Source organism: Mobula birostris, chromosome 11 (assembly GCF_030028105.1).
Source record: "Mobula birostris isolate sMobBir1 chromosome 11, sMobBir1.hap1, whole genome shotgun sequence".
Classification (NCBI taxonomy): domain Eukaryota; kingdom Metazoa; phylum Chordata; class Chondrichthyes; order Myliobatiformes; family Myliobatidae; genus Mobula; species Mobula birostris.
The window spans coordinates 28,930,372-28,954,095 of NC_092380.1; the positions used below are offsets into that span (position 1 = coordinate 28,930,372).

The 23,724-nt window shown below is 45.6% G+C and overlaps 1 protein-coding gene across 2 annotated transcripts in view; it reads right to left on the reverse strand.

The window, feature by feature from the left end:
- The window catches only part of pla2g6 (phospholipase A2, group VI (cytosolic, calcium-independent)), a 138,342-nt gene that overhangs the window by 22,485 nt on the left and 92,133 nt on the right, over positions 1 to 23,724 (reverse strand). For both annotated transcript variants that reach the window (XM_072272009.1, XM_072272008.1), the window contains 2 exons: positions 14,296 to 14,446; positions 11,042 to 11,178 (listed from right to left, as the gene is read on the reverse strand). In XM_072272009.1, coding sequence (XP_072128110.1) covers positions 11,042 to 11,178; positions 14,296 to 14,446 — 288 coding nt within the window. The remainder of the gene's footprint in view (positions 1 to 11,041; positions 11,179 to 14,295; positions 14,447 to 23,724) is intronic.

A 23,724-nucleotide genomic window follows, 5' to 3' on the forward strand; every position in this document is an offset into this window, starting at 1 on the left:
CTGGAAAATATAGCAGGGGCGGGAACTAGACAACAGAACCGGGCACGGTTAGGATGTTGCAACTGCATGCTCATTTCTTAGAATAGAGGTGCTTACTGACCTGTACCTCTGCACGTGAAGCTATTGTGACCATGATGAAATTGCTCACCACAAAACCATCGTAAGCATGGACAGGGGAAACAGGTGCTAACTGAAAGCTTTTTTTCTGGATATAAATGTAACCTTGTACTCGTGCTAGGCAGAGCTGATTGCCAGATGCTGCAGAAGCGTATGGTGGTTACCTCTCCTCGGATCAAATTAAATAAAGAATTGATCGAGCAAAAACGTGGCCTCTGAGTGTTTTCTCCGACTGAATAATGAATCGGTAAGGACAATTTGGCGAGCCAGCCAGGAGTCCCAACGGGAGCCTCCAGCGACCCTGGTGTTAGTGAACTAGCGATCCACTGGACGCCGTTGAGACGGACGGGCCCATGGGGTGATTTTCCCCTGGTCCTCTCACGGTCTCCTTTGATTGCTTGTTCCCCTTAGGGTTCCCGCTGAGCTGCTCAGCGGACTCCACAGACCACAGTCGGTAGAGGCCACGAGGGTAAGTGGTTTTAACGTTGATTGATTTCTGATAAGAGAATCTGTATGAGAAATAGTGTCTGAAAAACAGGGAGTCGGGGACTCCGAGGCCAGGGGCCGCGCAGAGGATTTGTTTTGGAGGTCCGGGACCTCAATGAGGGGTTAGGATTCCCGATGAAGTATTGTGAGTATTAAAGCCTGCCGGTGCTAATAAATTGGACAGCGGATCATTGGTAGTGATCTATTACATTTTTTCTTCTTTGTGTGGTACAGCAAATTGGTCCGCAGGTTAGTGGCAGTAACCTATTACATTTTGAAGCTGGTAACTATTCTAATTGGCGTAGCAGGAGACAGGGCGTGTGGATTAAATTGATCAGCACAGAGCAGAGCAGACGTTTGGCCAAACACAGGGGAAGTGGCTCTCCCCTGCAGTCTATCCGGATGCTGTAAAAACGTTTTGGGTACACTTGTGAACTAATGGAAATCTCGCTTTTGTACGAGTGACTGAGTTAAGGTCGCCTCGCACACGAGTACTGCAGTAAAAGAATCAGGGAGGGGCGGGTGATATTTCACTCAAACTGCATCCAGCCTTAGACCGGTTGTCAAGAGGGGAAATCCCCCACGCAAAGGTCAGGACCTTGAAGTGGCTACGGGAGTAAAGTGATAAACATGGGTCAGACTTTGGATAAGGGGGACATTACCACCCCACTCGGAAAGATGTGTAAGGAGAATCCGGAGCTAGAAAAGAATCTAAGACGTCTTAATGTGCGCTTAAATAAAAGATTGGGGGGGGGGGGTGGAATTGGCTATTGGGGGGAACTTGGGACCTAGAGAAATTCAAAAAAGCAGTGACTGAAGTCTGGAAGCAAAATTGCTCTCAATATTGGAAAGATTTGATTACAAAGTGGGTAAAAGTAGCGGACAGATTAAATCCTCTGGGTCAAACATATTATTCTCCGTACTCCGGGTCCAACATATTATTCTCCGTACTCCGGGTCCAACATATTATTCTCCGTACCATCTCACCAGCCTCTGGGTCCAACATATTATTCTCCGTAACCACCCCACCAGCCTCCGGGTCCAACATAGTATTCTCCGTACCACCCCACCAGCCTCCGGGTCCAACATATTATTCTCCGTAACCACCCCACCAGCCTCCGGGTCCAACATATTATTCTCCGTAACTTCTGCCAACTCCAACAGGATCCCACCACTAAGCACATCTTTCCCTCCCCCCACCTCTGCATTCTGCAGGGATCGCTCCCTACGCAACTCCCTTGTCCATTCGTCCCCCCCATCCCTCCCCACTGATCTCCCTCCTGGCACTTATCCATGTAAGCGGAACAAGTGCTACACATGCCCTTACACTTCCTCCCTTACCACCATTCAGGGCCCCAAACAGTCCTTCCAGGTGAGGCAACACTTCACCTGTGAGTCGACTGGGGTGATATACTGCGTCCGGTGCTCCCGATGTGGCCTTTTATATATTGGCGAGACCCGACGCAGACTGGGAGACCGCTTTGCTGAACATCTACGCTCTGTCCGCCAGAGAAAGCAGGATCTCCCAGTGGCCACACATTTTAATTCCACATCCCATTCCCATTCTGACATGTCTATCCACGGCCTCCTCTACTGTAAAGATGAAGCCACACTCAGGTTGGAGGAACAACACCTTATATTCCGTCTGGGTAGCCTCCAACCTGATGGCATGAACATCGACTTCTCTAACTTCTGCTAAGGCCCCACCTTCCCCTCGTACCCCATCTGTTACTCATTTTTATGCACACATCCTTTCTCTCACTCTCCTTTTTCTCCCTCTGTCCCTCTGAATATACCTCTTGCCCATCCTCTGGGTCCCCCCCCCTTGTCTTTCTTCCCGGACCTCCTGTCCCATGATCCTCTCGTATCCCCTTTTGCCAATCACGTGTCCAGCTCTTGGCTCCATCCCTCCCCCTCCTGTCTTCTCCTATTATTTTGGATCTCCCCCTCCCCCTCCAACTTTCAAATCCCTTACTCACTCTTCCTTCAGTTAGTCCTGACGAAGGGTTTCGGCCTGAAACGTTGACTGCACCTCTTCCTGCAGATGCTGCGTTCACCAGCAACTTTGATGTGTGGACAGATTAAATGAGCGTTCCAGACAGACATCCTGGGAAGAAATTGCCCAAAAAAAAACCCGAACCATCCCTGTTACCGATGATCAGGGCCAGGTCCGACCATATGTGGTTATAAAGGCCTTATGTGAATTATCTGATAAACAACAAATTAAATCAACTGGGAAAGGTGCACCTTTGGATATGTCCGGACTGCAGATTTTATTTGACACCAGCGAAGAAACCGACGAGGGTGTAATAGTTCCTTCCGCCCCTGCAGAAATCCCACTCCCTCCTCCACCCGGTTTACCAGATCCTTCAGGTCAGGTCTCGAAACCACCCCACTATTCTCCTACCCCAACATCAACCCCCTTGATGGCCCCCGTCCCGGCATCCTCCATACTTCCTGGGACTATTACTAATGACAGATCAGGTACCCCACAATCTTCGGAAAATGTTGCTACCCGAACTTGCTCGCGGAACACACAGCACTCCTGGATTCCAGTCCCAAAGCCCCGGCCGAAGCGCAACGCGGTGGCTCGCCAACTGACGGGCTGTTGGGCGATGGTCCACCCTGGACCCCCAGACCCCAACTCTAATTTTGATCATGATTCCGGGAATGACTGGCCTCCATTGACCTGACAATTCCCACTTAAGACTGTGCAACAGCGGTTTTGGCATAAACACACGGAGACCAACGCCGTCCGGTTGCCTACTATTCCGTAGCCTTGGACCCAGTGGCCCAGGGCTTTCCCCCGTGTACTAAAGCATTACCCGCCATCTACAGCATGGTCACGGCAGCTGCTAATATCACCCTTCAGCAGCCAGTAACAGTTTATACCTCCCACATGATTACGGCGCTGCTCACTACACACAGTACCCAACATCTTACCCAGGCCTGCCTTAATCGATACCAGATTGCCCTCCTTCAGAACCCTCTCCTTACTTCTGAATATTGCTCTGCTATCAGTCCAGCGTCCTTTTTACAGAAGCCACCGACACTCCTAACCAACCCCCCTCACTCTTGCATAGAACTTAACTACTTTCTTACCTCCCCCCCGACCTGACCTTTCTGACCATGTACTACCCAGCCCTGACCTTACTCTTTTTGTGGACGGATCCTCTTCAATCTCCCCTGCAGGCGACCAGGTGGCTGGCTATGCTGTGATATCCCCCTCCCAGACCTTAGAAGCAGCGGCCCTTAAACCTCCCATTTCAGCCCAGAAGGCGGAATTGTTCACCTTTACTAGGGCTTGCATTTTAGCCTCGGGAGTCAGCGCAAATATATATACAGACTCCCGCTATGCCTTTGGCATCGCCCATGACTTCAGGTCCCTCTCAACGCAGCGCGGATTCCAGACCTCAATGGGCAAACCTATTGCCAATTCTCATTATATCTCCAACTTACTTAAAGCCATACTGTTGCCCTCCAAATTGGCAATTATCAAATGCGCTGCCCATTTAACAGACGCCTCCTCGGTGACCTAGGGTAACTCCCGCGCCGACGCAGCAGCGAAAGTGGCATCCCTACTTGGCCCCTGGGAAGTGAGCACAGAACAGCGTGCATTGCTACCACGCAGGCCCCCTAATGGTCCTGACATATCCACCATTTTGCAGCCCCAGGGGGATGCCCCGAGGCTGAAATTGACCTGTGGCGCGACCACAATTGCGTTCAAGACTCTGTAACGCGTCTCTGGCAGACACCGGCGGGACATATATGTGTCCCAGATGCATGGTTACCCCTTCTTGTCGATAAACTGCACACTGATACACATCTGGGCAAGGAGGGAATGTGTGCAATATTGCTAAGAACCTGGTGGAGCCCTAACACGCAGAAGGCAGCAAAGGATAGAGCCAGGCAATGCCTAACCTGCCAGCAGGTAAACCCTGGAAAATCCATCAAATGCGAAATAGGTCGGACTCCACTTCCGGGAGGGCCTTTTGAAGTGTTACAAATGGACTTTATTGAGCTGCCTCGAGTACACTGTTACAAATATTGCTTGGTGATAGTAGATGTGTTCAGCAGGTGGATAGAGGCTTTTCCGACCACCAATAACAAAGCAAGTACGGTGGTTAAGATACTAATAAAGGGCATCATACCACGATTTGGAATCCCCTGCCGCTTGTCTTCAGACAATGGGCCGCACTTCACTGGAAGATCAATAAGGAACTCTGTGAATTACTGAAGATAGACCAGCAGTTCCATTGCTCCCACCACCCTGTAGTGGCAGGACTGGTGGAAAGGGTTAATGGGATACTAAAGGACAAATTGACTAAACTAACCCTAGAGACCAGACAGAACTGGTTGAAAGTGCTTCCGCTGGCATTATATCATATGCGGATCACTCCCCAGATTGGGACAGGACTAACCGCAGCAGAGATAGTTTATGGATGACCTGGCAGGACTCCCTAGGACAGTGATAGACCTCCCCCTCCCGTAGTGGACTTACAAGTAATGGGACAAGAATTACAGCACTATTGTAGGCAATTAACTCTCTCTTTGAAGTTCCTCCATACTCAGGTTGTGGAAGCTTATAAGGAGGGAGCAAACGACAGCGACTGGCCTAACCCCGAACCTGGCGACTGGGTGCTGATCCGAGACTGGGAAAGACCAAAGTTGGGACCTCGGTGGAAGGGACCGCACCAGGTCCTCCTGCAGACACCTTCAGCAGTCAAGGTGGAAGGACAAGAGCGCTGGATCCATCTGAGCGACTGCAAACGCTGGGACCCAGAATCACCAGGAACTATGAAGGACTAAAAGAGTACTGATAATTGTACTACGATTGTCCCCTGTGTATGATTGAACTTTGTCTTTTTGGAGTGCCACAGCCCTAAAACCGTGCCCGGGGGGATGGAAGGTAGGATAACTTTGATTGTTTGTATCCTTTTAGGGATAGTAAGAACTATGGGTAGGATCAGAGGATGAGTACATACCTCCGATACAGAGCGGGAAAATAGGGTATATCATCTCTGCAGTCAGGATGTTCTGATGTGTGAGGGTGACGGGGATGATGAATTAGGGGAACGGAACATTACCAAGATCAACTACTGTACCGGAAAGCTCAAGCAACCGGACCACTGGGCTGGTCCTGGACGGAAGGAACTCTTGGGTCCTCCCTTGTCGGTACCGAAACTGCAGGTTTGATTTTGAATGCAGAAGGAACCGAATGGAGAACCAACTAGAAAACAAGTCCTATAAAGGAAGGTGTTCCCGGGGAGCCCTAAAAGGGACCTCAACATCCTTAGTGGGCTCAAAGAGGAGCACCTTGAGAAAAAAAAGGAATTGGGGTTTCACCGAAAGCTCCACGCTTGGAAGCTCCCTTCCCCTTGGGATATATCAGTGAAAATTACTTTCAAAAGGTACATAGACGATTATTTGGAACCACTATCGTCTGTTATCCTCTCCCCACGAGTCTCTCCTCCCTATTCACTATTTTCCCACACTGAGATTGCACCTACCAACCTTTCCAGTGCGCCCCCACGACAGTACCCTGCCTAAGGGAAGGAGGGTGAAACTCACCTATGACCCCACCAAGGCCCCTGTGGCGGACTGTCTATTTCCTCCAGCTAACATTACATGGACAAGTAGTGACCACTGTTACAGTATGGAATGGTTAAAGGGAGACCTCTGGTGGGAGGGCAACCCCAAACTCCCGCGGGGGGGGGCCCAGGCTATGAGAACTGTTACAACGGGACAGGATGGGGATGCTCCGACATTTTTGCCTGCACACGCCTCGCCTGCCTATATGACGTCTGCAAAAGAAGGCAATGTCGCCCCTCAAACAAGGGGCAGAGCATCACCTGTACCTGTAGTAAGTCGAATTGTGTGCCTGTCCCAGGGAGAACACCTTCTATGCGGAGAAGGAAACCGCACACACCTCCGAGTCTACAACCACCTGTTCCCCTGCCTGGACTACATCGAGGGGACCAAATGGGCCTCCTGTCCTCCCGGTAAAAGCCCAAGTGCCTGGAAGGACCATGGGTATCTGATGACAGCCAAGGGATGTACTGAAACCCTGTACACTTCTCAGGGGTATTTCTTCTTCTACAATGGCACGGCCACCAATTTCCTGGAATACCCCTATCCTTCCTCAGTGGCCTTTGGCACCTTCTTCCCCACTGTGGTTCCCTGCCCAGGGGCCTGGAGGCCCCTGGCACCGCCACCTGCAAGACTTAAGAGAGAGGTTTCCCAAGAGTTCTACGCGGACTACCGGAAACTGACTACCCTCACCCCGGGACAAGTGGCTGGGTATGGGGTGGCTGGCTTTTTCTCCCTAGGGGCTTCTGGAGCAGTCATGGCAGCCCACAATAGGAACTAGTTGGCCTCACAAGTCTTGGAAATGCTACCCAGGGGGCATTAAAGCTCATAACAGACAATCTTAGCCAACTACACCTCTTCTCCATGCAGAACCGTTCTGCCTTTGATTATCTCCTTGCGAGGGAAGGTCGGGGAAGTGTTATCGTAAAAGACCAATGCATAATGGGCCTGGACGATGTCACTACAAACATAACACACTATGTGAACCAAATAGATGAACAATTAGGATCAATTAAGGAAGGAACAGACTGGAGAGGATGGGGAAACTGGGGATTAGGAGCATGGAAGGACTGGTTGATTAATGGTGCCATCTATGCACTAACGGCTATCATAGGAATCTTTGTCTGTATTGCCGTAGTAAAGTGTGTTCTGAACCGAATGACGGCCTCCCTAGGGGACTTAACGCCAGCAAAACCAATGATGGTAGTGAAGAACCCTGTAGAAGCCGGTGAGCTGCTTGAACCGATACCTGAGGATTTCCATGATATTGATGGTTATCGTTGAGATGATAAAAGGAGGTAATGTGTAAGTGAAAAGGGGGTTAGAGTACGGGATAGGAAGGGTTAAATGGTGTATGTGACCTGGAAAATATAGCAGGGGCGGGAACTAGACAACAGAACCGGGCACGGTTAGGATGTTGCAACTGCATGCTCATTTCTTAGAATAGAGGTGCTTACTGACCTGTACCTCTGCACGTGAAGCTATTGTGACCATGATGAAATTGCTCACCACAAAACCATCGTAAGCATGGACAGGGGAAACAGGTGCTAACTTTTTTTCTGGATATAAATGTAACCTTGTACTCGTGCTAGGCAGAGCTGGTTGCCAGACGCTGTAGAAGCGTATGGTGGTTACCTCTCCTCGGATCAAATTAAATAAAGAATTGATCGAGCAAAAACGTGGCCTCTGAGTGTTTTCTCCGACTGAATAACAAATCGGTAAGGACACCACAAGCACAATGACACTGCGGGCTTCTCTCAGCACATCTTCAGATTACATTGGTTAATGACACAAAAGACATATTTCACAGTATATTTCAATATTTTGATGTACGTTTAACAAATATGGCTAAACTTTATTTTTAAAATCTTTTTTATTAATTCCAAATTTATTTAATTGATTGAATTTAAATTGCTGCATACAGTGGGATCAAAAGATCCAGGCCTCCAGATAAAAGCACAATGACCTCACTACTTTAGTCCTCGGAGCCTGAATCCGAACCTGCAAATGTTTTAACAAAAGACTCTCCAAGCAGTCTAATATTCTCTTTCATGCAATAACTTGTTACAGTCCTGGGAACTCAACAACCCCCTCCAAATACACACAGCAAAAAATAAATAAAATAGTACCTGCCCTCAAAATCTAACCCTTTAAACCAAGTATCAATCTCTTGCTTCTCTGCTACACTTAGCTCAAGGCTAATAAATTTCTCTGCCAATACTGTGCTCGAAACTAAATGCAGAATTTCACATGGAACAAAGTCCAATATTTGGTGCCTAGTCTGTACTGACAAAGATGTAGTTCAGCCAGGACAGAATACTCACACCAGAAAGCAAACATGAAACCTTCCTGGTTTGCTGTGGTTCTGGTCATAAAACTAATAAATTTAACGGCACATGCTGCAATATCCAGCTACCCGAGGAGGCTGACACTCGGGGAAACCAATCTCACACAAGCAAGGCCCAGAGAAACTACCAATCCATGCAGTCAAATGTGAAAAAGGAAGCAACCAGTCTTGGATATCATTACTGACAAAATTTCCAGCATGTTGTACATTCCTAAGCCAAAGCCTAAGGAAATTCCATCCCCATTGCAACACACGTACTTAGACAGTCTTACATCTGGAAGGGATTGTGTATTTAAAACAAACACATGCACAGACACTATATATATAGAAATCATCCTGCAGGACTAATTGCAATTTGAATTGTTGAAGCCAAAGGAACAATTGAACACCTGGGAGTCCTGCCAGGCCTTTCCACTGTTGATAGGTGAATAATCCGTAAAACTTGTACTGCTCCTCGTCATATCTCTATAGAGGCATGACATGTTTTTCTGTGCTTATGTGGCACAGTAAAACAAGTTGTTGGATTTTATGCTGGTTGGTCTTCACATGGGGACACACGAGACCATAAAAGATAAGAGCATAATTAGGCCATTCGGCCCATCAAGTCTGCTTGAAGTCTGATACAGGACCAACAGCAACTGTTACACGACAGAGAGATAACTAAATGGAGTAGGGTGCACTGTAGGGGGGAAGAGGAGAAATAAAAGTTATTTCAGATATATAAAGAGTAAAAGAGAGACGAGAGTAGATAGTGGACCTCTGGAAAATGACGCTGGATAGTAATGGGGGACAAGGAAATATAAGATGAACTGAATAGTATTTTGCATCAGTCTTCACTGTAGAAGACGCTAGTAGTATGCTGGAATTTTGAGAGTGTCAAAAGGCAGAAGTGAGTGGAGTTGCTATTACTAGGCAGATAGCGTTTGGGAAACTGAAAGGTCTGAAGGTAGTTAAGTCACCTGGGTCTGATGGACTACACCATAGAGTTCTAAAAGAGTTAGCTGAAGAGATTGTGGAGGCATTAGTAATGATCTCTCAAAAATCAATAGATTCTGGCATGGTTCCAGTGGAATGGAAAATTGTAAATGTCACTCCATTCTTCAAGAAGGGAGGGAGGCAGAAGAAAGGAAATTATAGGCCAGTTAGCCTGACCTCAGTGGTTGGGAAGACATTGGAGGCGATTGTTAAGGATGTGGTTTCGGGGCGCTTGGAGGCACATGACAAAATAGGCCTTAGTCAGCATGGCTTCCTTACGGGAAAATCTTGCCTGACAAATTTGTTACAGTTCTTTGAAGAAATAACAAATAGGATAGACAAAAGAGAAACGCTGAATTTTGGGTACTTGGAGTTTCAGAAGGCCTCTGACAAGGTATTGCACATGATGCTGCTAAAAAAGGTAAAAGCCCAGGGCATTACAGGAAAAATACTAGCATGATTAAGCATAGGCTGATTGGCAAGAGGCAAAAAGTGGGAATAAAGGGAGCCTTTTCTGAGTGGAGGCCAGTAACTAGTAGTGTTCCACAGGGGTCTGTGTTGGAACCGCTTCCTTTTACGTTGTATATCAACATTTTGGATGAAGTAATTGACGGCATTGTGGCCTTGTTTGTGGATGATACAAAGATAGCTGGAGGGGCAGGTAGTGTTGAGGAAGCAGAGAGGTTGTAGAAAGGCTTAGACAGATTAGGAGAACAGACAAAAAGGTGGCAGATGGCCTACAGTACCAGAAAGTCTATGGTTATGCACTTAGACAGAAGGAATAAAAATATACACTATTCTCTAAAGGGGAAGAAAATGTATAAATCCACGGTGCAAAGTCATTTGGGAGATATCGTGCTGGATTCCCTAAAGGTTAATTTGCAGGTTGAATCAGTAGTGAGGAAGGCCAATGCAATGTTAGCACTCATTTCAAGAGTACATATATAAAAGCCAGGATAATGCTGAGGCTTCATGAGGTACTGGTGAGGCCTCACTCAGAGTATTGTGATCAGTTTTGGGCCCCTTATTTAAGAAAGGTTGTGCTGACATCCTTCAGAGGAGATTCATGAGAATGATCCTGGAAATGAAAGGGTTATCTATATGAGCAGTGACTGAAGACTTTGGCCTTGTACTTACTGGAATTTAGGAGGGTGGGGGGGGGAATCTCATTGAAACTTATCTAGTGTTGAAAGGCCTAGAGTGGATGTGAAGGGGATGTTTCCTTTGGTGGGGGAGTCTAGGATCAGAGGGCACAGCCTCAAAATAGAGGGATGTCCATTTAAAACAGAGATGAGGAGGAATTTCTATACTCAGAATGTAATAAATCTGTGGAATTTGTTGGCGCAGGCGGCTATGGAGGTCAGGTCACTGGGTGCATTTAATTCCGATGTGTTGCAATTAACTGGAATATATATATACACATACATACATACATACACACACACACACTCAGAAGCTTTGATCTTCATAGCATCACCAAAATAAATGCACACCTTAACATCCAGGCACTGAAACATTTCTCCTTACCTTTAGGCTGTGTGAGAGCCTGGAACTCCGCAGTCCGCTGGTACGGTGGGTCACGCTGCAGCTCAGGTGGGTCATAGTTACGAAACAGATGGAGTTCGGCAGGGTGTCGGTCTGACAGGGTTCCAGTCACCATGACTCTATCAGCAGGTGAGGCAAAGGAGTATGTGGAGAAAACAAATAAGCAAAAAATCCCCCAATACACGGTTTAATATAGGAAAATCGTTGTCTTAGGCCAGCCCAAAGCATTGTTGTTGCTTATAGTCAGGGTTATAAGAAATGTTGCAGGTAATTGTCACTCAGCAAGATCTCTCTAATAATGATATAGAATCATAAATAAATCACAGAATAAAGGCAGGTCCTCCAGCACGAGTCTGCATCAGATATCAGACCACCAATCTAACATTATTTTAACAGACACTGTTATTCACCTTTTATTTATTTTTTATTTAAGAATATAGCATGGTAGCAGGCCTTTCTGGCCCACACCACCCCTTAATGCCGATCTGATCAACTAACCCATGTCTTTGGACTGTGGGAGGAAAATGGAGCACCTGAAGGAAACCCACATGGTCACAGGCAGAACATACAAACTCCTTACAGATAACAACTGTAATTAAACCCTGGTTAGCGATCCACCCTGCTCATAGAATGTTTATCCCATTCCTTTCAGGGAGGAGGCTACGTAGCATCCACACCAGGACCACTAAACTCAAAAGTAGTTACTTTCTCCAAGTAGTTATGGCTGATCAACACCACCACCCACTAACCCACCCCTCCAAAACTCCAACCACCACTACTTTATCATTTCCTCTCAGACACCATATGCACACACATTTCTGTGCCAAGTGTCACTTAATGGGCAAATAATCAATCTATGTACATGAGCTCTCTTCTGTATTTATATTTATTGTGCTCTTTTATTAAAATTGTGTTCTTTGTCTTATTGTATTTTTTTGTGCTGCATCGAATCCAGAGTAACAATTATTTCCTTCTCCTTTACATTTGTGTACTGGAAGTGACATTAAACAATCTTGAAACTTGTATTTTCTTAGTGCTGTAATAGCATTATGCTAACATGCTATGCTACCATGCCACCCCCAATTCTGCCTAGGTACTGTATATCCCCATATTCTACCATACACCTACACACAATAGGCAATTTACAGCGGCCAGTTAATCTATCAATCCACAACTTTGGGATATGGAAAGAAACCCAAGCAGTCATAGCAAACTTCACCCAGATGGCACCCAGGGCACAGTGAAACCCCAACATATTAATACAAAAGCAAACTAAAGGTGAAACCACATGTACAAAGTGGATGCAGAGCTTTGATCTTGTTAAATTCACTGGATTTATTCCTGTGCTGAGGGGAGTGTTTAAAAGGAAAGCTCAAGTAAAATGGGCCTATTTTTTCCTGCAGTTGAAATAATGTAAAACAGTCACAATTAAATCTACATGACTGTTGACAAGGTTTTGGTAAAAGGTTCTTTTTCTCTTCTCTTGAGCTGAAAGTGGCTTTGAAATTAGGAAAGGTATTGATAGTGAATACTGAATCAATTACGATCGGTTCTATGCTGTGTAGAGCCCACATGGCTTTCCTTAGGGTGCCCCTGTTTCGTTCCATGTCCTAAAGATCGGTAGAATGCTAGCCGTTTCAATTTGACTTCCCATTCTCATTCTGACATGCCCTCCCCTACTGTCATGACGACGCCAAACTCGGGTAAGAGTACCACCTCATATTTTGTCTGGATAGCCACCAACCTGATGACATTCACTTCGATTTCTGTAACTTCAGATATTTTCCCACTCCCCATTGTGGTTACCTTCTCATTCCTTCTCTTCTCCTCACCTCGCCTTGGTGCTCCTCCTCCTTCCCTTTCTCCCATGATCTACTCGCTGCTCATCAGATTCTTTCTTCTTCAGTCCTTTACCTCTTCCATCTATCCACTCCCAGCTTCTTAATTCATCCCCTCTCCCCTGCCCACCCACCTTCCACCTTACCTGGTCTCACCTATCATTTGCCAGCTTGTACTCGTCCCCATACCCCTCAGTTTCTTATTCCAGCTTCTGCCCTCTTTCTTTTTAGTCTTGTTGAAGGGTCTCTGTCCAAAATATCGGCTATTTATTCCCCTCCATAGATGTGCCTGACCTGCAGAGTTCCTCTAGCATTTTATATGTTGCAGTAGATTAATTAGCTACATAACTCCCCCGTGTGTGAGTGGTAGAACCTGGGGAGAGTTGAGAACATTGGGAGAATAACAAATGGGAATAAGGTAGGAATAGTGTAGTTGAGTGGCTCAAGATTGGTGTGCCACTGGTGGGTTGAAGGGCTATTTCCACTGTATGACAGTGACACTATAATGAGAGGCAGACAATGTAAGAATCACCAAGAGATCCAAGAGGAAATTCAGAAAAAGCTACTTTCCCCTAACAGTGATTGGACTCAAACCCACAGGGAGTGGTTGAGATGAGTAATGTTGGTGCATGTAGGGGAGATTGGAGAAGTAGATCTGAAGGAAATAGACTTGACTGAGGGAAGTCAGGAGGAGGTGGCAGGAGTGGAGTACCAATGGACTGGTTGGGCTGACTGAGCTACTTAGCTAATGCATATCTGAAATCCTTTGTAATCTATTGTCTAGAAAGACTACTCTGGGACACTCAGGGTAGCAGTCCAACTATCTAGCAACGAGATGAGGTGAAATGTCTTCTCTTAAAGGGTGTGAATCGTAGGGATTCTCTATGTCCAAAGGCAGTGGATGCTTGGTCATTGAATGTTTTCATAGTCGAGATCAATAGTTTTTTGAATGAAGCATATCAGAGGATCAGAGGATCAGAGTATCAGGGCGTGTGGGGGGGAGGAAAGGGGACGGTTTGCTGTTGTTGTGTTGCTATTGTTATTGTTATTGTTATTGTTGCTTGTGTTTGCTCTGGGTGTCAGAATGTGTGGCGACACTTGTGGGCTGCCCCCAGCGCATCCTTAGATTGGATTGGTTGTTAACGCAGATGATGCAATTCACTGTGTGTATTTATGTACACGTGATAAATAAATGAATCTGCATCTGTATGGAGAGCAGATGGGAGAGAGGAGCTGATATTAATGATCAGCTGTCATCTTTTTAAATGGTAGGACAATTTCAGGTGACACTTGTTCCTGTTGCTTACATTAAATAGTACGATTTTTAAATAATAGATAGACAAACAAAATGACAACAAGGTTTAATTAATATCCCAACAGATGTAACAGTTTACTCACTTGGGTTTTATAACATCTGTCATTTTGGTATTTTCCCCAAATTCCTTCTTTAAAAACTCCTCGAGTGGAACTGATGAGAATGGCCTGGATCCTTTAAAAACCTCATCTTTCATTCTGAAGTAAAGGCAGCGCAGGTATTGCATGGATTTTCCTACAAGAGGGCATAAAGGAATATCCCACTATGGGGACCACAGGAAAATCTGCTTCATAATAACAACCGCAACCAATCTTAAAGTCAGTATGACAATATTAGCACAATTATTTTCAGAATCAGAATCAGGATTATTCTCACGGCATGTGTTGTAAAATTTGCTAACTTAGCAGCAGCAGTGTAATGCTATGCATGATAATATAGAAAGAAAAAATAAATAAGTAAATCAATTACAGTAAAATGTATATTAATTTAATAGTTAGATTAAAAATAATATAAAAAAGTGAGGTAATTCAACGTCCATTTCAGAATTGGATGGCAGAGGGAAAGAAGCTGTTCCTGAATCACCGAGTGTGTGCCTTCAGGCTTCTGCACCTCCTTCTTGATGGTAACAATAAGAGGGCATGTCCTGGGTGATTGGGGATCTTAATAATGGACACTGCCTTTCTGAAGCACCGCTCCTTGAAGATGTCTTGGGTACTATGGAGGCTAGTACCCAAGATGGAGCTGACTAATTTGACAACTTTATGTAAGCTTCTTTCGGTCCTGTGCAGTAGCCCCCCCCTCCCCCCCCATACCAAACAGTGATGCAGCCTGTCAGTCTGCTCTCCACGATACATCTATGGAAGTTTGAGTGTTTTAGGTGACAAACCAAATCTCTTCAAACTCCTCATGAAATATAGTCGCTGTCTTGCCTTCTTTATAGCTGCATTGATATGTTGGAACCAGGTTAGATCCTCAGAAGTCTTGACAGCCAGGAACCTGAAATTGCTCACTCTCCACTTCCGATCTCTCTATGAGGATTGGTTTGTGTTCCCTCGCCTTACCCTTCCTGACGTCCACAATCAGCTTTTTCATCTTACTAATATTGAGTGCAAGATTATTGCTCAGCACCACTCAACTAGCTGGTATACCTCGCTCCTGTACACCCAATCATCTCCTTCTGAGATTCTACCAACAATGGTTGTATCATCAGCAAATTTATAGATACATTTGAGCACCCATAAGGTGTGGCAGTGTTGATCGTTAGCAAATTGCAGGTCCTTGCAGAGGCAGGAGGTGATTCTAGCCCTGACCAATCTCTCAAAGCATTTTATCACAGTAGATCAGAGTGCTACTGGATGATAGTCAGTAAGGTAGCTCACACTATTCTTCTTAGGCACTGGCATAATCATAGATATTGACCGACTGAAGTTAAAGACAGAGTAAATTTATTATCAAAGTATGTATATGGTGGATCCTCTCGTATTCCTTTTGCCTATCACCTGTCCAGCTCTTGGCTCCATCCCTCCCCCTCTTGTCTTCTCCTATCATTTTGGATCTCCCCCTCCCCCTCCAACTTTCAAATCCCTTACTCACTCTTCCTTCAGTTAGTCCTGACGAAGGGTCTCGGCCTGAAACGTTGACTGCACTGATGCTGCCTGGCCTGCTGCGTTCACCAGCAACTTTTATGTGTGTTACTTTATTCTAAGCACTGTTATGAGAATAAATTACCTGGTGGAAAGATGCAAGGATGTTCTTTCTATTGATGCTGCCTTACCTGAAGAGTTCTTCCAGCATTTTGGTGTGTTACTTGGGATGTGCTCAAGGCCCCTATGATGGATTGCAATATCCTCATTATTACCAGGATTGGAGGATCTGACTTATAAGGAGAGGCTGGAACTTTCTTCTCCTGGAGCATAGGAGGCTAAGGTGATCTTATAGATAAAATCATGAGGGGCATAGATAAGGTGTACAGTCACATTTATTTCACAAAGCAAAAGAGACTGAAATTCAGGTTTAAAGTGAAAGGGGAAAGATTTAACGGGGACACGAGAGGCAACATCTTCAGACAGAGGGCAGTGAATACACAAAAGAAGTTGCAAGAGGAAGACCACAAGACACAAGACCAATCGGCCCATCGTCTGCTCTCCCATTCCATCAAGGCTGATTTATTGTCCCTCTCAACCCTATTCTCCTGTTTCTCCCTGTAACCTTTCACAGCACTACTAATCAAGAAACTATTGAAGTGCTAGACGCACGTAGAATTACAACATTAAAGCACATTTGTAGAGGTCTATGAATAGGAAAGGCTTAGAAGGATTTTGGCTAACACAAGCAAATGGAGTGAGCTGAGTTAAGAAACTTTGTCAGCCTGGATGAGTTTGGCCGAAGGGCCTCTTTCAGTCCCCACTGGCTCCCGGGAATTTCTGGTCCACGAATGCACAGTGGGGAGAAGGAACATTCAGGATGGTATTGAGATACTCAAGGCCATGCACTGGGAGCAGACAAAGGAGAAGTCAGACCAATTCACATACTACTCATCAGCCAGTATCTTCCCTATCTGAGTTCAAGTTCCTGCCTCAGAAGCCACAAGACTAGAGTGGAAGTACGTCAACCTTAGTTACGAGCAACTGGTCAACTAGCAGCAGCTTTTGTTCAAGTTCATTGATGCAAAGATCGGAGAATGATCAGCACTTGAGAAAGTTAATGATGCTAGAAGTAATCATTGCACATGCGTCCAGAGTGAAGTATAAGGGAGTACCCAGAGTCAATGAATAAAAGTGAGCTAGTGCACAGCAGTTAATGACTGCAAAGGGCGATGGGAAACCAATGGTAACACAGAACTTACTGTAATTAAAACCTGCCCACATCTCACTAGTCACCACATATCAAAGTGAAACTTTACAACAAGAGCAGGATATGAAAGTCTACACAAAATAGCAGCTTTTGGCTTGAAGTCAAAGTCAAAGTAAATTTATTATCAAAATATGTATACGTCACCATCTACTACATTGAGATTCATTTTCTTGCAGGCATGAACATGAAAATAAAAAAAAATATGTACACTAGAATTTGTGAGCAGCCATAAAGGCTAACAAGTTATCAATGTTGGAAAGTGTGTGGTCATGCACTTTGGCAGCAGAAATAAATGGGCAGACTATTATTTAAATGGGGAGAGAATTCAAAGTTCTGAGATGCAATGGGACTTATTACCTGAAGTAGCAGATAAAGATGAGATCAATTAGTTGTTCAGAGATGGGTAATTTTCTTTACAAACAAAAAGCAGGGTTTGTTTCAATCTACCCAGCAACTGTTGACTCTACTTCCATTAATAAGGTTTTTTATTTAAAAAATAACAAATGAAGCTTAACGGATTTGAAAATACACCTTTGTGAGCATGAGATTAATTCAAAGATTTTCCTCTTCAATGAGCACTAGATGGCCTCCCTTCTGTTGATAATGATGGAACTGAGATTCAAATGTAACTGATTTAGAACAGTTTATTTTTATTTATATTTTTATTTTATTGAAGGAATGACACAATACAGAATATATAATGGATTACATTTTCCTCCATTTTGCTTTTCTATCGTACCCCCAAACAAACCTCCCCCCACCCGCCCTCTCCGAACATATCATGGCAGCTAATATATTTACAACACAACAATTCACAAATACAAGTACGGACATTTCACAACCATACCCCCACACTACTTTAAGATGACGGCTCACACACATCTGCAACATGTCAGATGATCCAAAATACACTCATATTTACAATTCATCAACCACCCTGTGAGGTAAATTATAAGCGTGTTAAATGGGAGGCAACTCCCAAGTACAATCTAATGCCCTCAACTAGTAGGCAATTCCTTAAGACTCCCAAAATATGATAAGAAAGGTCCCCATTTCGAATAGAACTTTTTCACAGACCCCCTCAAAGTGAATTTAATCTTTTCTAATTTCAGAAAAAACATTACATCTTCTAACCAAGCAGCAGCAGTTGGGGGAGTGGCAGATTTCCAAACCAGCAAAATTCTCCTACGGGCCAATAGCGATGTAAATGCGATGATATCCGACTGACTTGCATTTAAACACAAATCATCATCTGCCACACCAAATACAGCTATAAGCGGGCAAGGTCTCAGTGTCACCCCCAAAACCTCACTGATAATTTTAAAAACCAGTGCCCAATAGTCATCAAGCCGAGGGCATGACCAAAATGCATGTACTAAACCAGCCGGAGAGAAGGAACACCTGTCACAGCCAGCGTCTGTCCGAGGGTATATGTCTGCAAGTTTGGCTTTACTTCAATGTACCCTGTGTAAAACTTTAAATTGTATGAGCCCCAGTCTAGCACATGATGATGAGAAATGAACCCTATTCAATACTTTTGCCCAATATTCTTCCGCAAGGTCCATACCAAGGTCATCCTCCCACCTACTCTTAATTTTGTTTAGATCTTGAACTCCCAAAGACATCAGCTGAGAGTATAGTTCAGAGATCAGCCCTTTATTGTTAAAGCTAAGAGTGAGTTTTTCCCATAACATAGCAGGTGGTAGATCAGGAAAAGAGGGAAATTTTTCCTTGACAAAGTGGCGTATCTGCAGGTATTTTAAAAAATGATTATGCGGAAGGCCATACTTACTGCGCAGGTTATCAAAACTATCAAATATGTTACCAGTACAGGTGTCCCCCGCTTTTCAAATGTTCGCTTTACGAAACCTCACTGTTACGAAAGACCTACATTAGTACCCTGCTTTCGCTTTCAGAAGGTGTTTTCACGATTACGAAAAAAAGCAGCGCGCAATAAAAAATCAGCGTGGGAAAAAAGGCAGCGCGCGCCCCGAGCAGCCGTTCGCAAGATGAGTTCTATGGTGTCGGAAAAGCCTAAAAGAGCTCGTAAGGGTGTTACACTTAGCGTAAAACTAGACATAATTAAGTGTTTTGATCGTGGTGAACGAAGTAAGGACAAAGTGAGTTTGGCTTGTGGAAGCTGACGAACATTATGTTGAAAAGGTTTTGGCATCCCATGACCAAGAACTGATAGATGAACAGCTGATGCAATTGGAAGAGGAAAGGATAACAATCGAAACCGAATGCAGTAGCGAAATGAACGTGAAGCAACTGCGTGAGATTTTCGCTGCAATGATAAGTTCGGCTTTAATTTTGAAAGGGTACGTAGGTTTAGGAGATATTTGCAGCATGGTTTGAGTCCTTAAAAAGAACTGTGTGATAGAAAAATGCGTGAGGCTCAGCAGTCAAGCAAGCCTTCCACATCAGCCACAGCAGACGACGAACCTCGACGTTCGACATCGAGGCGGGCAGTCATAGGAGAAGATGAGCTGCCTGCTCTAATGGAAATAGATGACGAGATGACACCCCAGTGTCCCACCGCCCCAACACCCAGGCCGCGGACAGATACCATACGGATTCGTGGAGAATGCAGCAGTAGCTGGGAGGCACACAGCACATCTTTAAGAAAAAAGCCGAAATAAACATGCTGATTAATTAGGTGCCACTCCACACTTAAATGGCGGCCCAGATCAAAGGCGATGCAATCGGCAATCGGCACTGATCTGGGCTGACAATTACGTGCCGGGCAGCACCTAATTAATTAGCATGTTTATTTCAGCTTTTTTCTTAATGATGTGCTGTGTGCCTCCCGGCTACCGCTGGACCCCTGCGTGCTTCGCGGTTCGCGATCTGTCGGCGGCCTGGAGGGTGGGGGCCACTGCACCAGCCAACCTGCGACGACTCAGTCTAACACACCATCATCAGTGGGCTCGGTGCTGTCCCGATCCCCGTAAGTGATACTACACTGTACATACATTATTTCTACTTTATATCGGCTGTGTATTTTTACGTGTTATTTGGTATGATTTGGCAGCTTCATAGCTTAAAGGTTACTGGAGAGCGCTTGCGCCAGGTTTTTGCCAACAGCGCTTGTGTGAGATTTTCTGCTGACGGCGCTTGTGTGAGATTTTCTGCTGACGGCGCTTGTGTGAGATTTTCACTACGGAGAACAGTTCAGTAATGATTGTGGAAAAGTACTTCTACCTTATATAGGCTGTGTATTTATCATATCATTCCTGCTTTTATTATGCGTTACTGTTATTTTAGGTTTTATGTGTTGTTTGGCATGATTTGATAGGTTATTTTTGGGTCTGTGAACGCTCACAAAATTTTCCCATATAAATAAATGGTAACTGCTTCTTCGCTTTACGACATTTCGGCTTACGAACCGTTTCACAGGAATGCTCTACCTTCGGATGGCGGGGGAAACCTGTATACAAATCCTTAATACGCATAAGACCGTTCAAACCCCATTGTCTGAAAGCTGAATCGAATGTGGAGGGAGGAAATAAATGGTTTTTATGAATGGGGCCCAAAACTGAAGCTGATATGAACTTATAGTGGCAGCGAAATTGATTAAAAATTTTGAGGGTGGAGAGCACGACCGGGTTAGATGTGAATTGACAGGATTTCAGTGGTAAGGAAGAATACACCAAAGCTGGGAGAGACGAGGAGTGGCAAGACCGTGACTCAAGCAGGCACCAGATTATATCTGGCCAGTGGAGCCAAAATAATACTTTTTGAATGTTCAATGCCCAGTAATAATGAATAAAGCTGGGAAGACCCATTCCACCTACGTCACGACCTCTTTGGAGAATGTGCTTATTAACCCTTGGAACCTTATTTTCCCAAATAAAGGAGGTTATAGCTTGGCCGACTGATTTAAAAAATAACTCAGATAAGAAAACTGGCAAACACTGAAACAAATAAAGAAATCTAGGAAGTATGGTCATTTTCACTGATTGAATTCTCCCAGCTATAGTAAGGGGTAAACTGCGCCATCTCTCGAAATCAGCCTTCATTTGGCTAACCTAAGGCCTGTGGTTAGCTTCAAACAGAGATGTAAAAGAGCGAGTAATATGCATTCCTAGGTATACAAAACCATCTTGAGATAAAAGAAAAGGCAAAGATTCCCTTCGGATCTGTAGGGCCAAGTTATTAATGGGAAAGCATTTGCTTTTTTGAAAGTTCAGTTTATAGCCAGAGAAGGTTCCAAATTAACCTAATAATGACACAATAGCAGGACTACTACCTACAGGGTCGCTAACATAAAGTAAGAGGTCATCAGCATATAGGGATACACGGTGTTCCGTGTCCCCTTTCTAACACCTTGAAATAATGTAGTTGACTTAAGTGCAATAGAAAGAGGCTCAATTGCAATTGCAAAAAGAAGAGGGGACAATGGGCAGCCTTGGCGAGTGCCACATGTTAATGGGAAATAGTCAGACCGAAAATAATTTGTCTGTATACATGCTAAAGGCGAGTGGTATAATAGCTTAACCCAGGCTACAAATATTCTGCCAAACCCAAATTTCTCCTGCTGTGTACATACATCTATTGATGCTTCTGGACACATCTTCAGTGATGTTCCTGGAATCATCGGGTGTTTCGGGTCTTTCAACATCATACAACCTCCTCCAGGTGACCCAGCCGGGGCTGATCAGACCCCAGCTTGTGTCCAGATGGCTAGCTACCTATGATTCCATGGCTCCACTCTTTCGAGCCACAGCCATCTTGAGGCCTCATCGGTGGTACTGCGGATGGCTCTCCTCTTCCTCTCTCCCTCGATGCCCAAAATGCTGAAGGCTCCAACTAAAAAATGGGCTACAAATCCCCTACAACCAACCTCCACTGGGAGACACCTCGCTCTCCATCCAGCCTGCTGACAGTTGCTGACCAGTCCTGCGTACTTGGAGAGCTTCCTTTCAAAGGCCTCTTCCAAGCTACCTTCCCATGGGACTGTCAGCTCCAGCAGCACCACTTGCTTAGTAGACTCAGACACTAGGACAATGTCTGGTCGCAGGGTGGTGGCTGCGATATGGTTGGGGAACTTCAGCTGCCCTTCGAGGTCCACCAACAGCTGCCAGTCCCTTGCAGAGGTCAGAATGCCTGCAGATGTCCTTTTGACAGGTATTGGCTGCTCCCCAGCTCTAACAAAGGCAATGGTCTGCTTGGAGGGTCGGGACCGCTTCGCCCACTCAACTCCTGCGCTGACAGCTTCAGCGATGGTCTTCAGGACCTGATCATGCCTCCACCTGTACCGTCCCTCACCAGGTGCCCTTGCGCAGTCGCTGAGGATGTGCTCCAGGGTTCCTCGCTTGGAGCACAGTGGGCACGTAGATGACTCTGCCTTGGCCCATGTGTGCAGGTTTGATGGGCTTGGAAGCACATCGTACACTGCCTGGATGAGAAATTGGATGCGGTGTGGTTCGGCTTTCCAAGGATCAGCTCAGGTCACTTTCCTCTCAACCGCATTCTCCCATCTTGTCCAAGCTCCCTGATGCTTCATTCCCACCGCCTTCCAGGCCCTCATCTCCTCCACTACTGCTCTCACCTCCTCCTGAACTAGACGACGCCTTTCCTTCCCTCTGGTGTCCATTTGGGGAGTTGGAAAGGATCCTAGCCCAGCGCGGCCTCATGTGACCACTCCCACCAGCCTCCTGTGACGCAGCCTCGCCTCTGCCCTCCACTTCCTGCCAGTACTTACTTGGATCCCTGCTTCAGCCACCTTCGGGTCTTGTTACCTTGAATTCTTCCTCCAAGGATTTGAAGGGCAGTTGCAGTTTATTGTGGTGTCCATAGAGTGCGATGCTGCTCAGGCTCTTTGGCAGCCCCAGCCATCTTCTGAGGTGGTTGCTAACCCTCCTCTCTATAAGGTTTCGACTGTCGAGATCAGAACTGCATAGACGAGGAGGGGCCACAGGATTCTGAGAAGAATGCCTTGCTGATACACCCAGGCTTTAAACTTTCCAGGTAGGCCAGACTTGTCCACAGATTTCAGCCAGCCATCCAACCCAGTGCAGGTTGCCTGAATGGATGTTGTGTCCCTTAAAGAGCTGTCAAAAACTTTGCTTAAGCTCTTGACTGGCTTTTCTGTGATGGTTGGGATGGCTGTGCCTGCGATGCTGAACCGGAACTTGTTCTCCACCTTCCCTCTCCTCAGCACCATCGATCTTGATTTGGCAGGTTTGAAACGCATCCAAGCCCACTCCACCAGCTTTTCGAGCCCTTGCAGAATCTTCCGGCAGCCTGGGACTGATTCTGTGGTGACTGTGACGTCATCCATGAGTGCCCTGATAGGTGGTTGCTGTTGAGCGGAATTCATTCTGGGCCCTCTGCACTCTGGTTCAGCAGACTTAGTGAGCATGTTCATGGCTAGGGAGAACAGTGTCACTGAGATAGTGCACCCTGTGATGATGCCGATCTCCACCTTGTGCCAGGTTGATGTAATTGCTCCTGAAGAGACCCTCATCCTGAAGTTGCTGTAATAATCAGCGATAAGGTCTCTGATTCTGCTGAGGATGTGATATTTGGTCAGTGTGAGCTGCACCAGCTTGTGCAGAATGGAGCCATATGCATTCTCCAAAACACTAAACAAGTATACCCACTCCACTCTATCACACGCCTTCTCCGCGTCCAAGGAGATAACAATCTCCGGA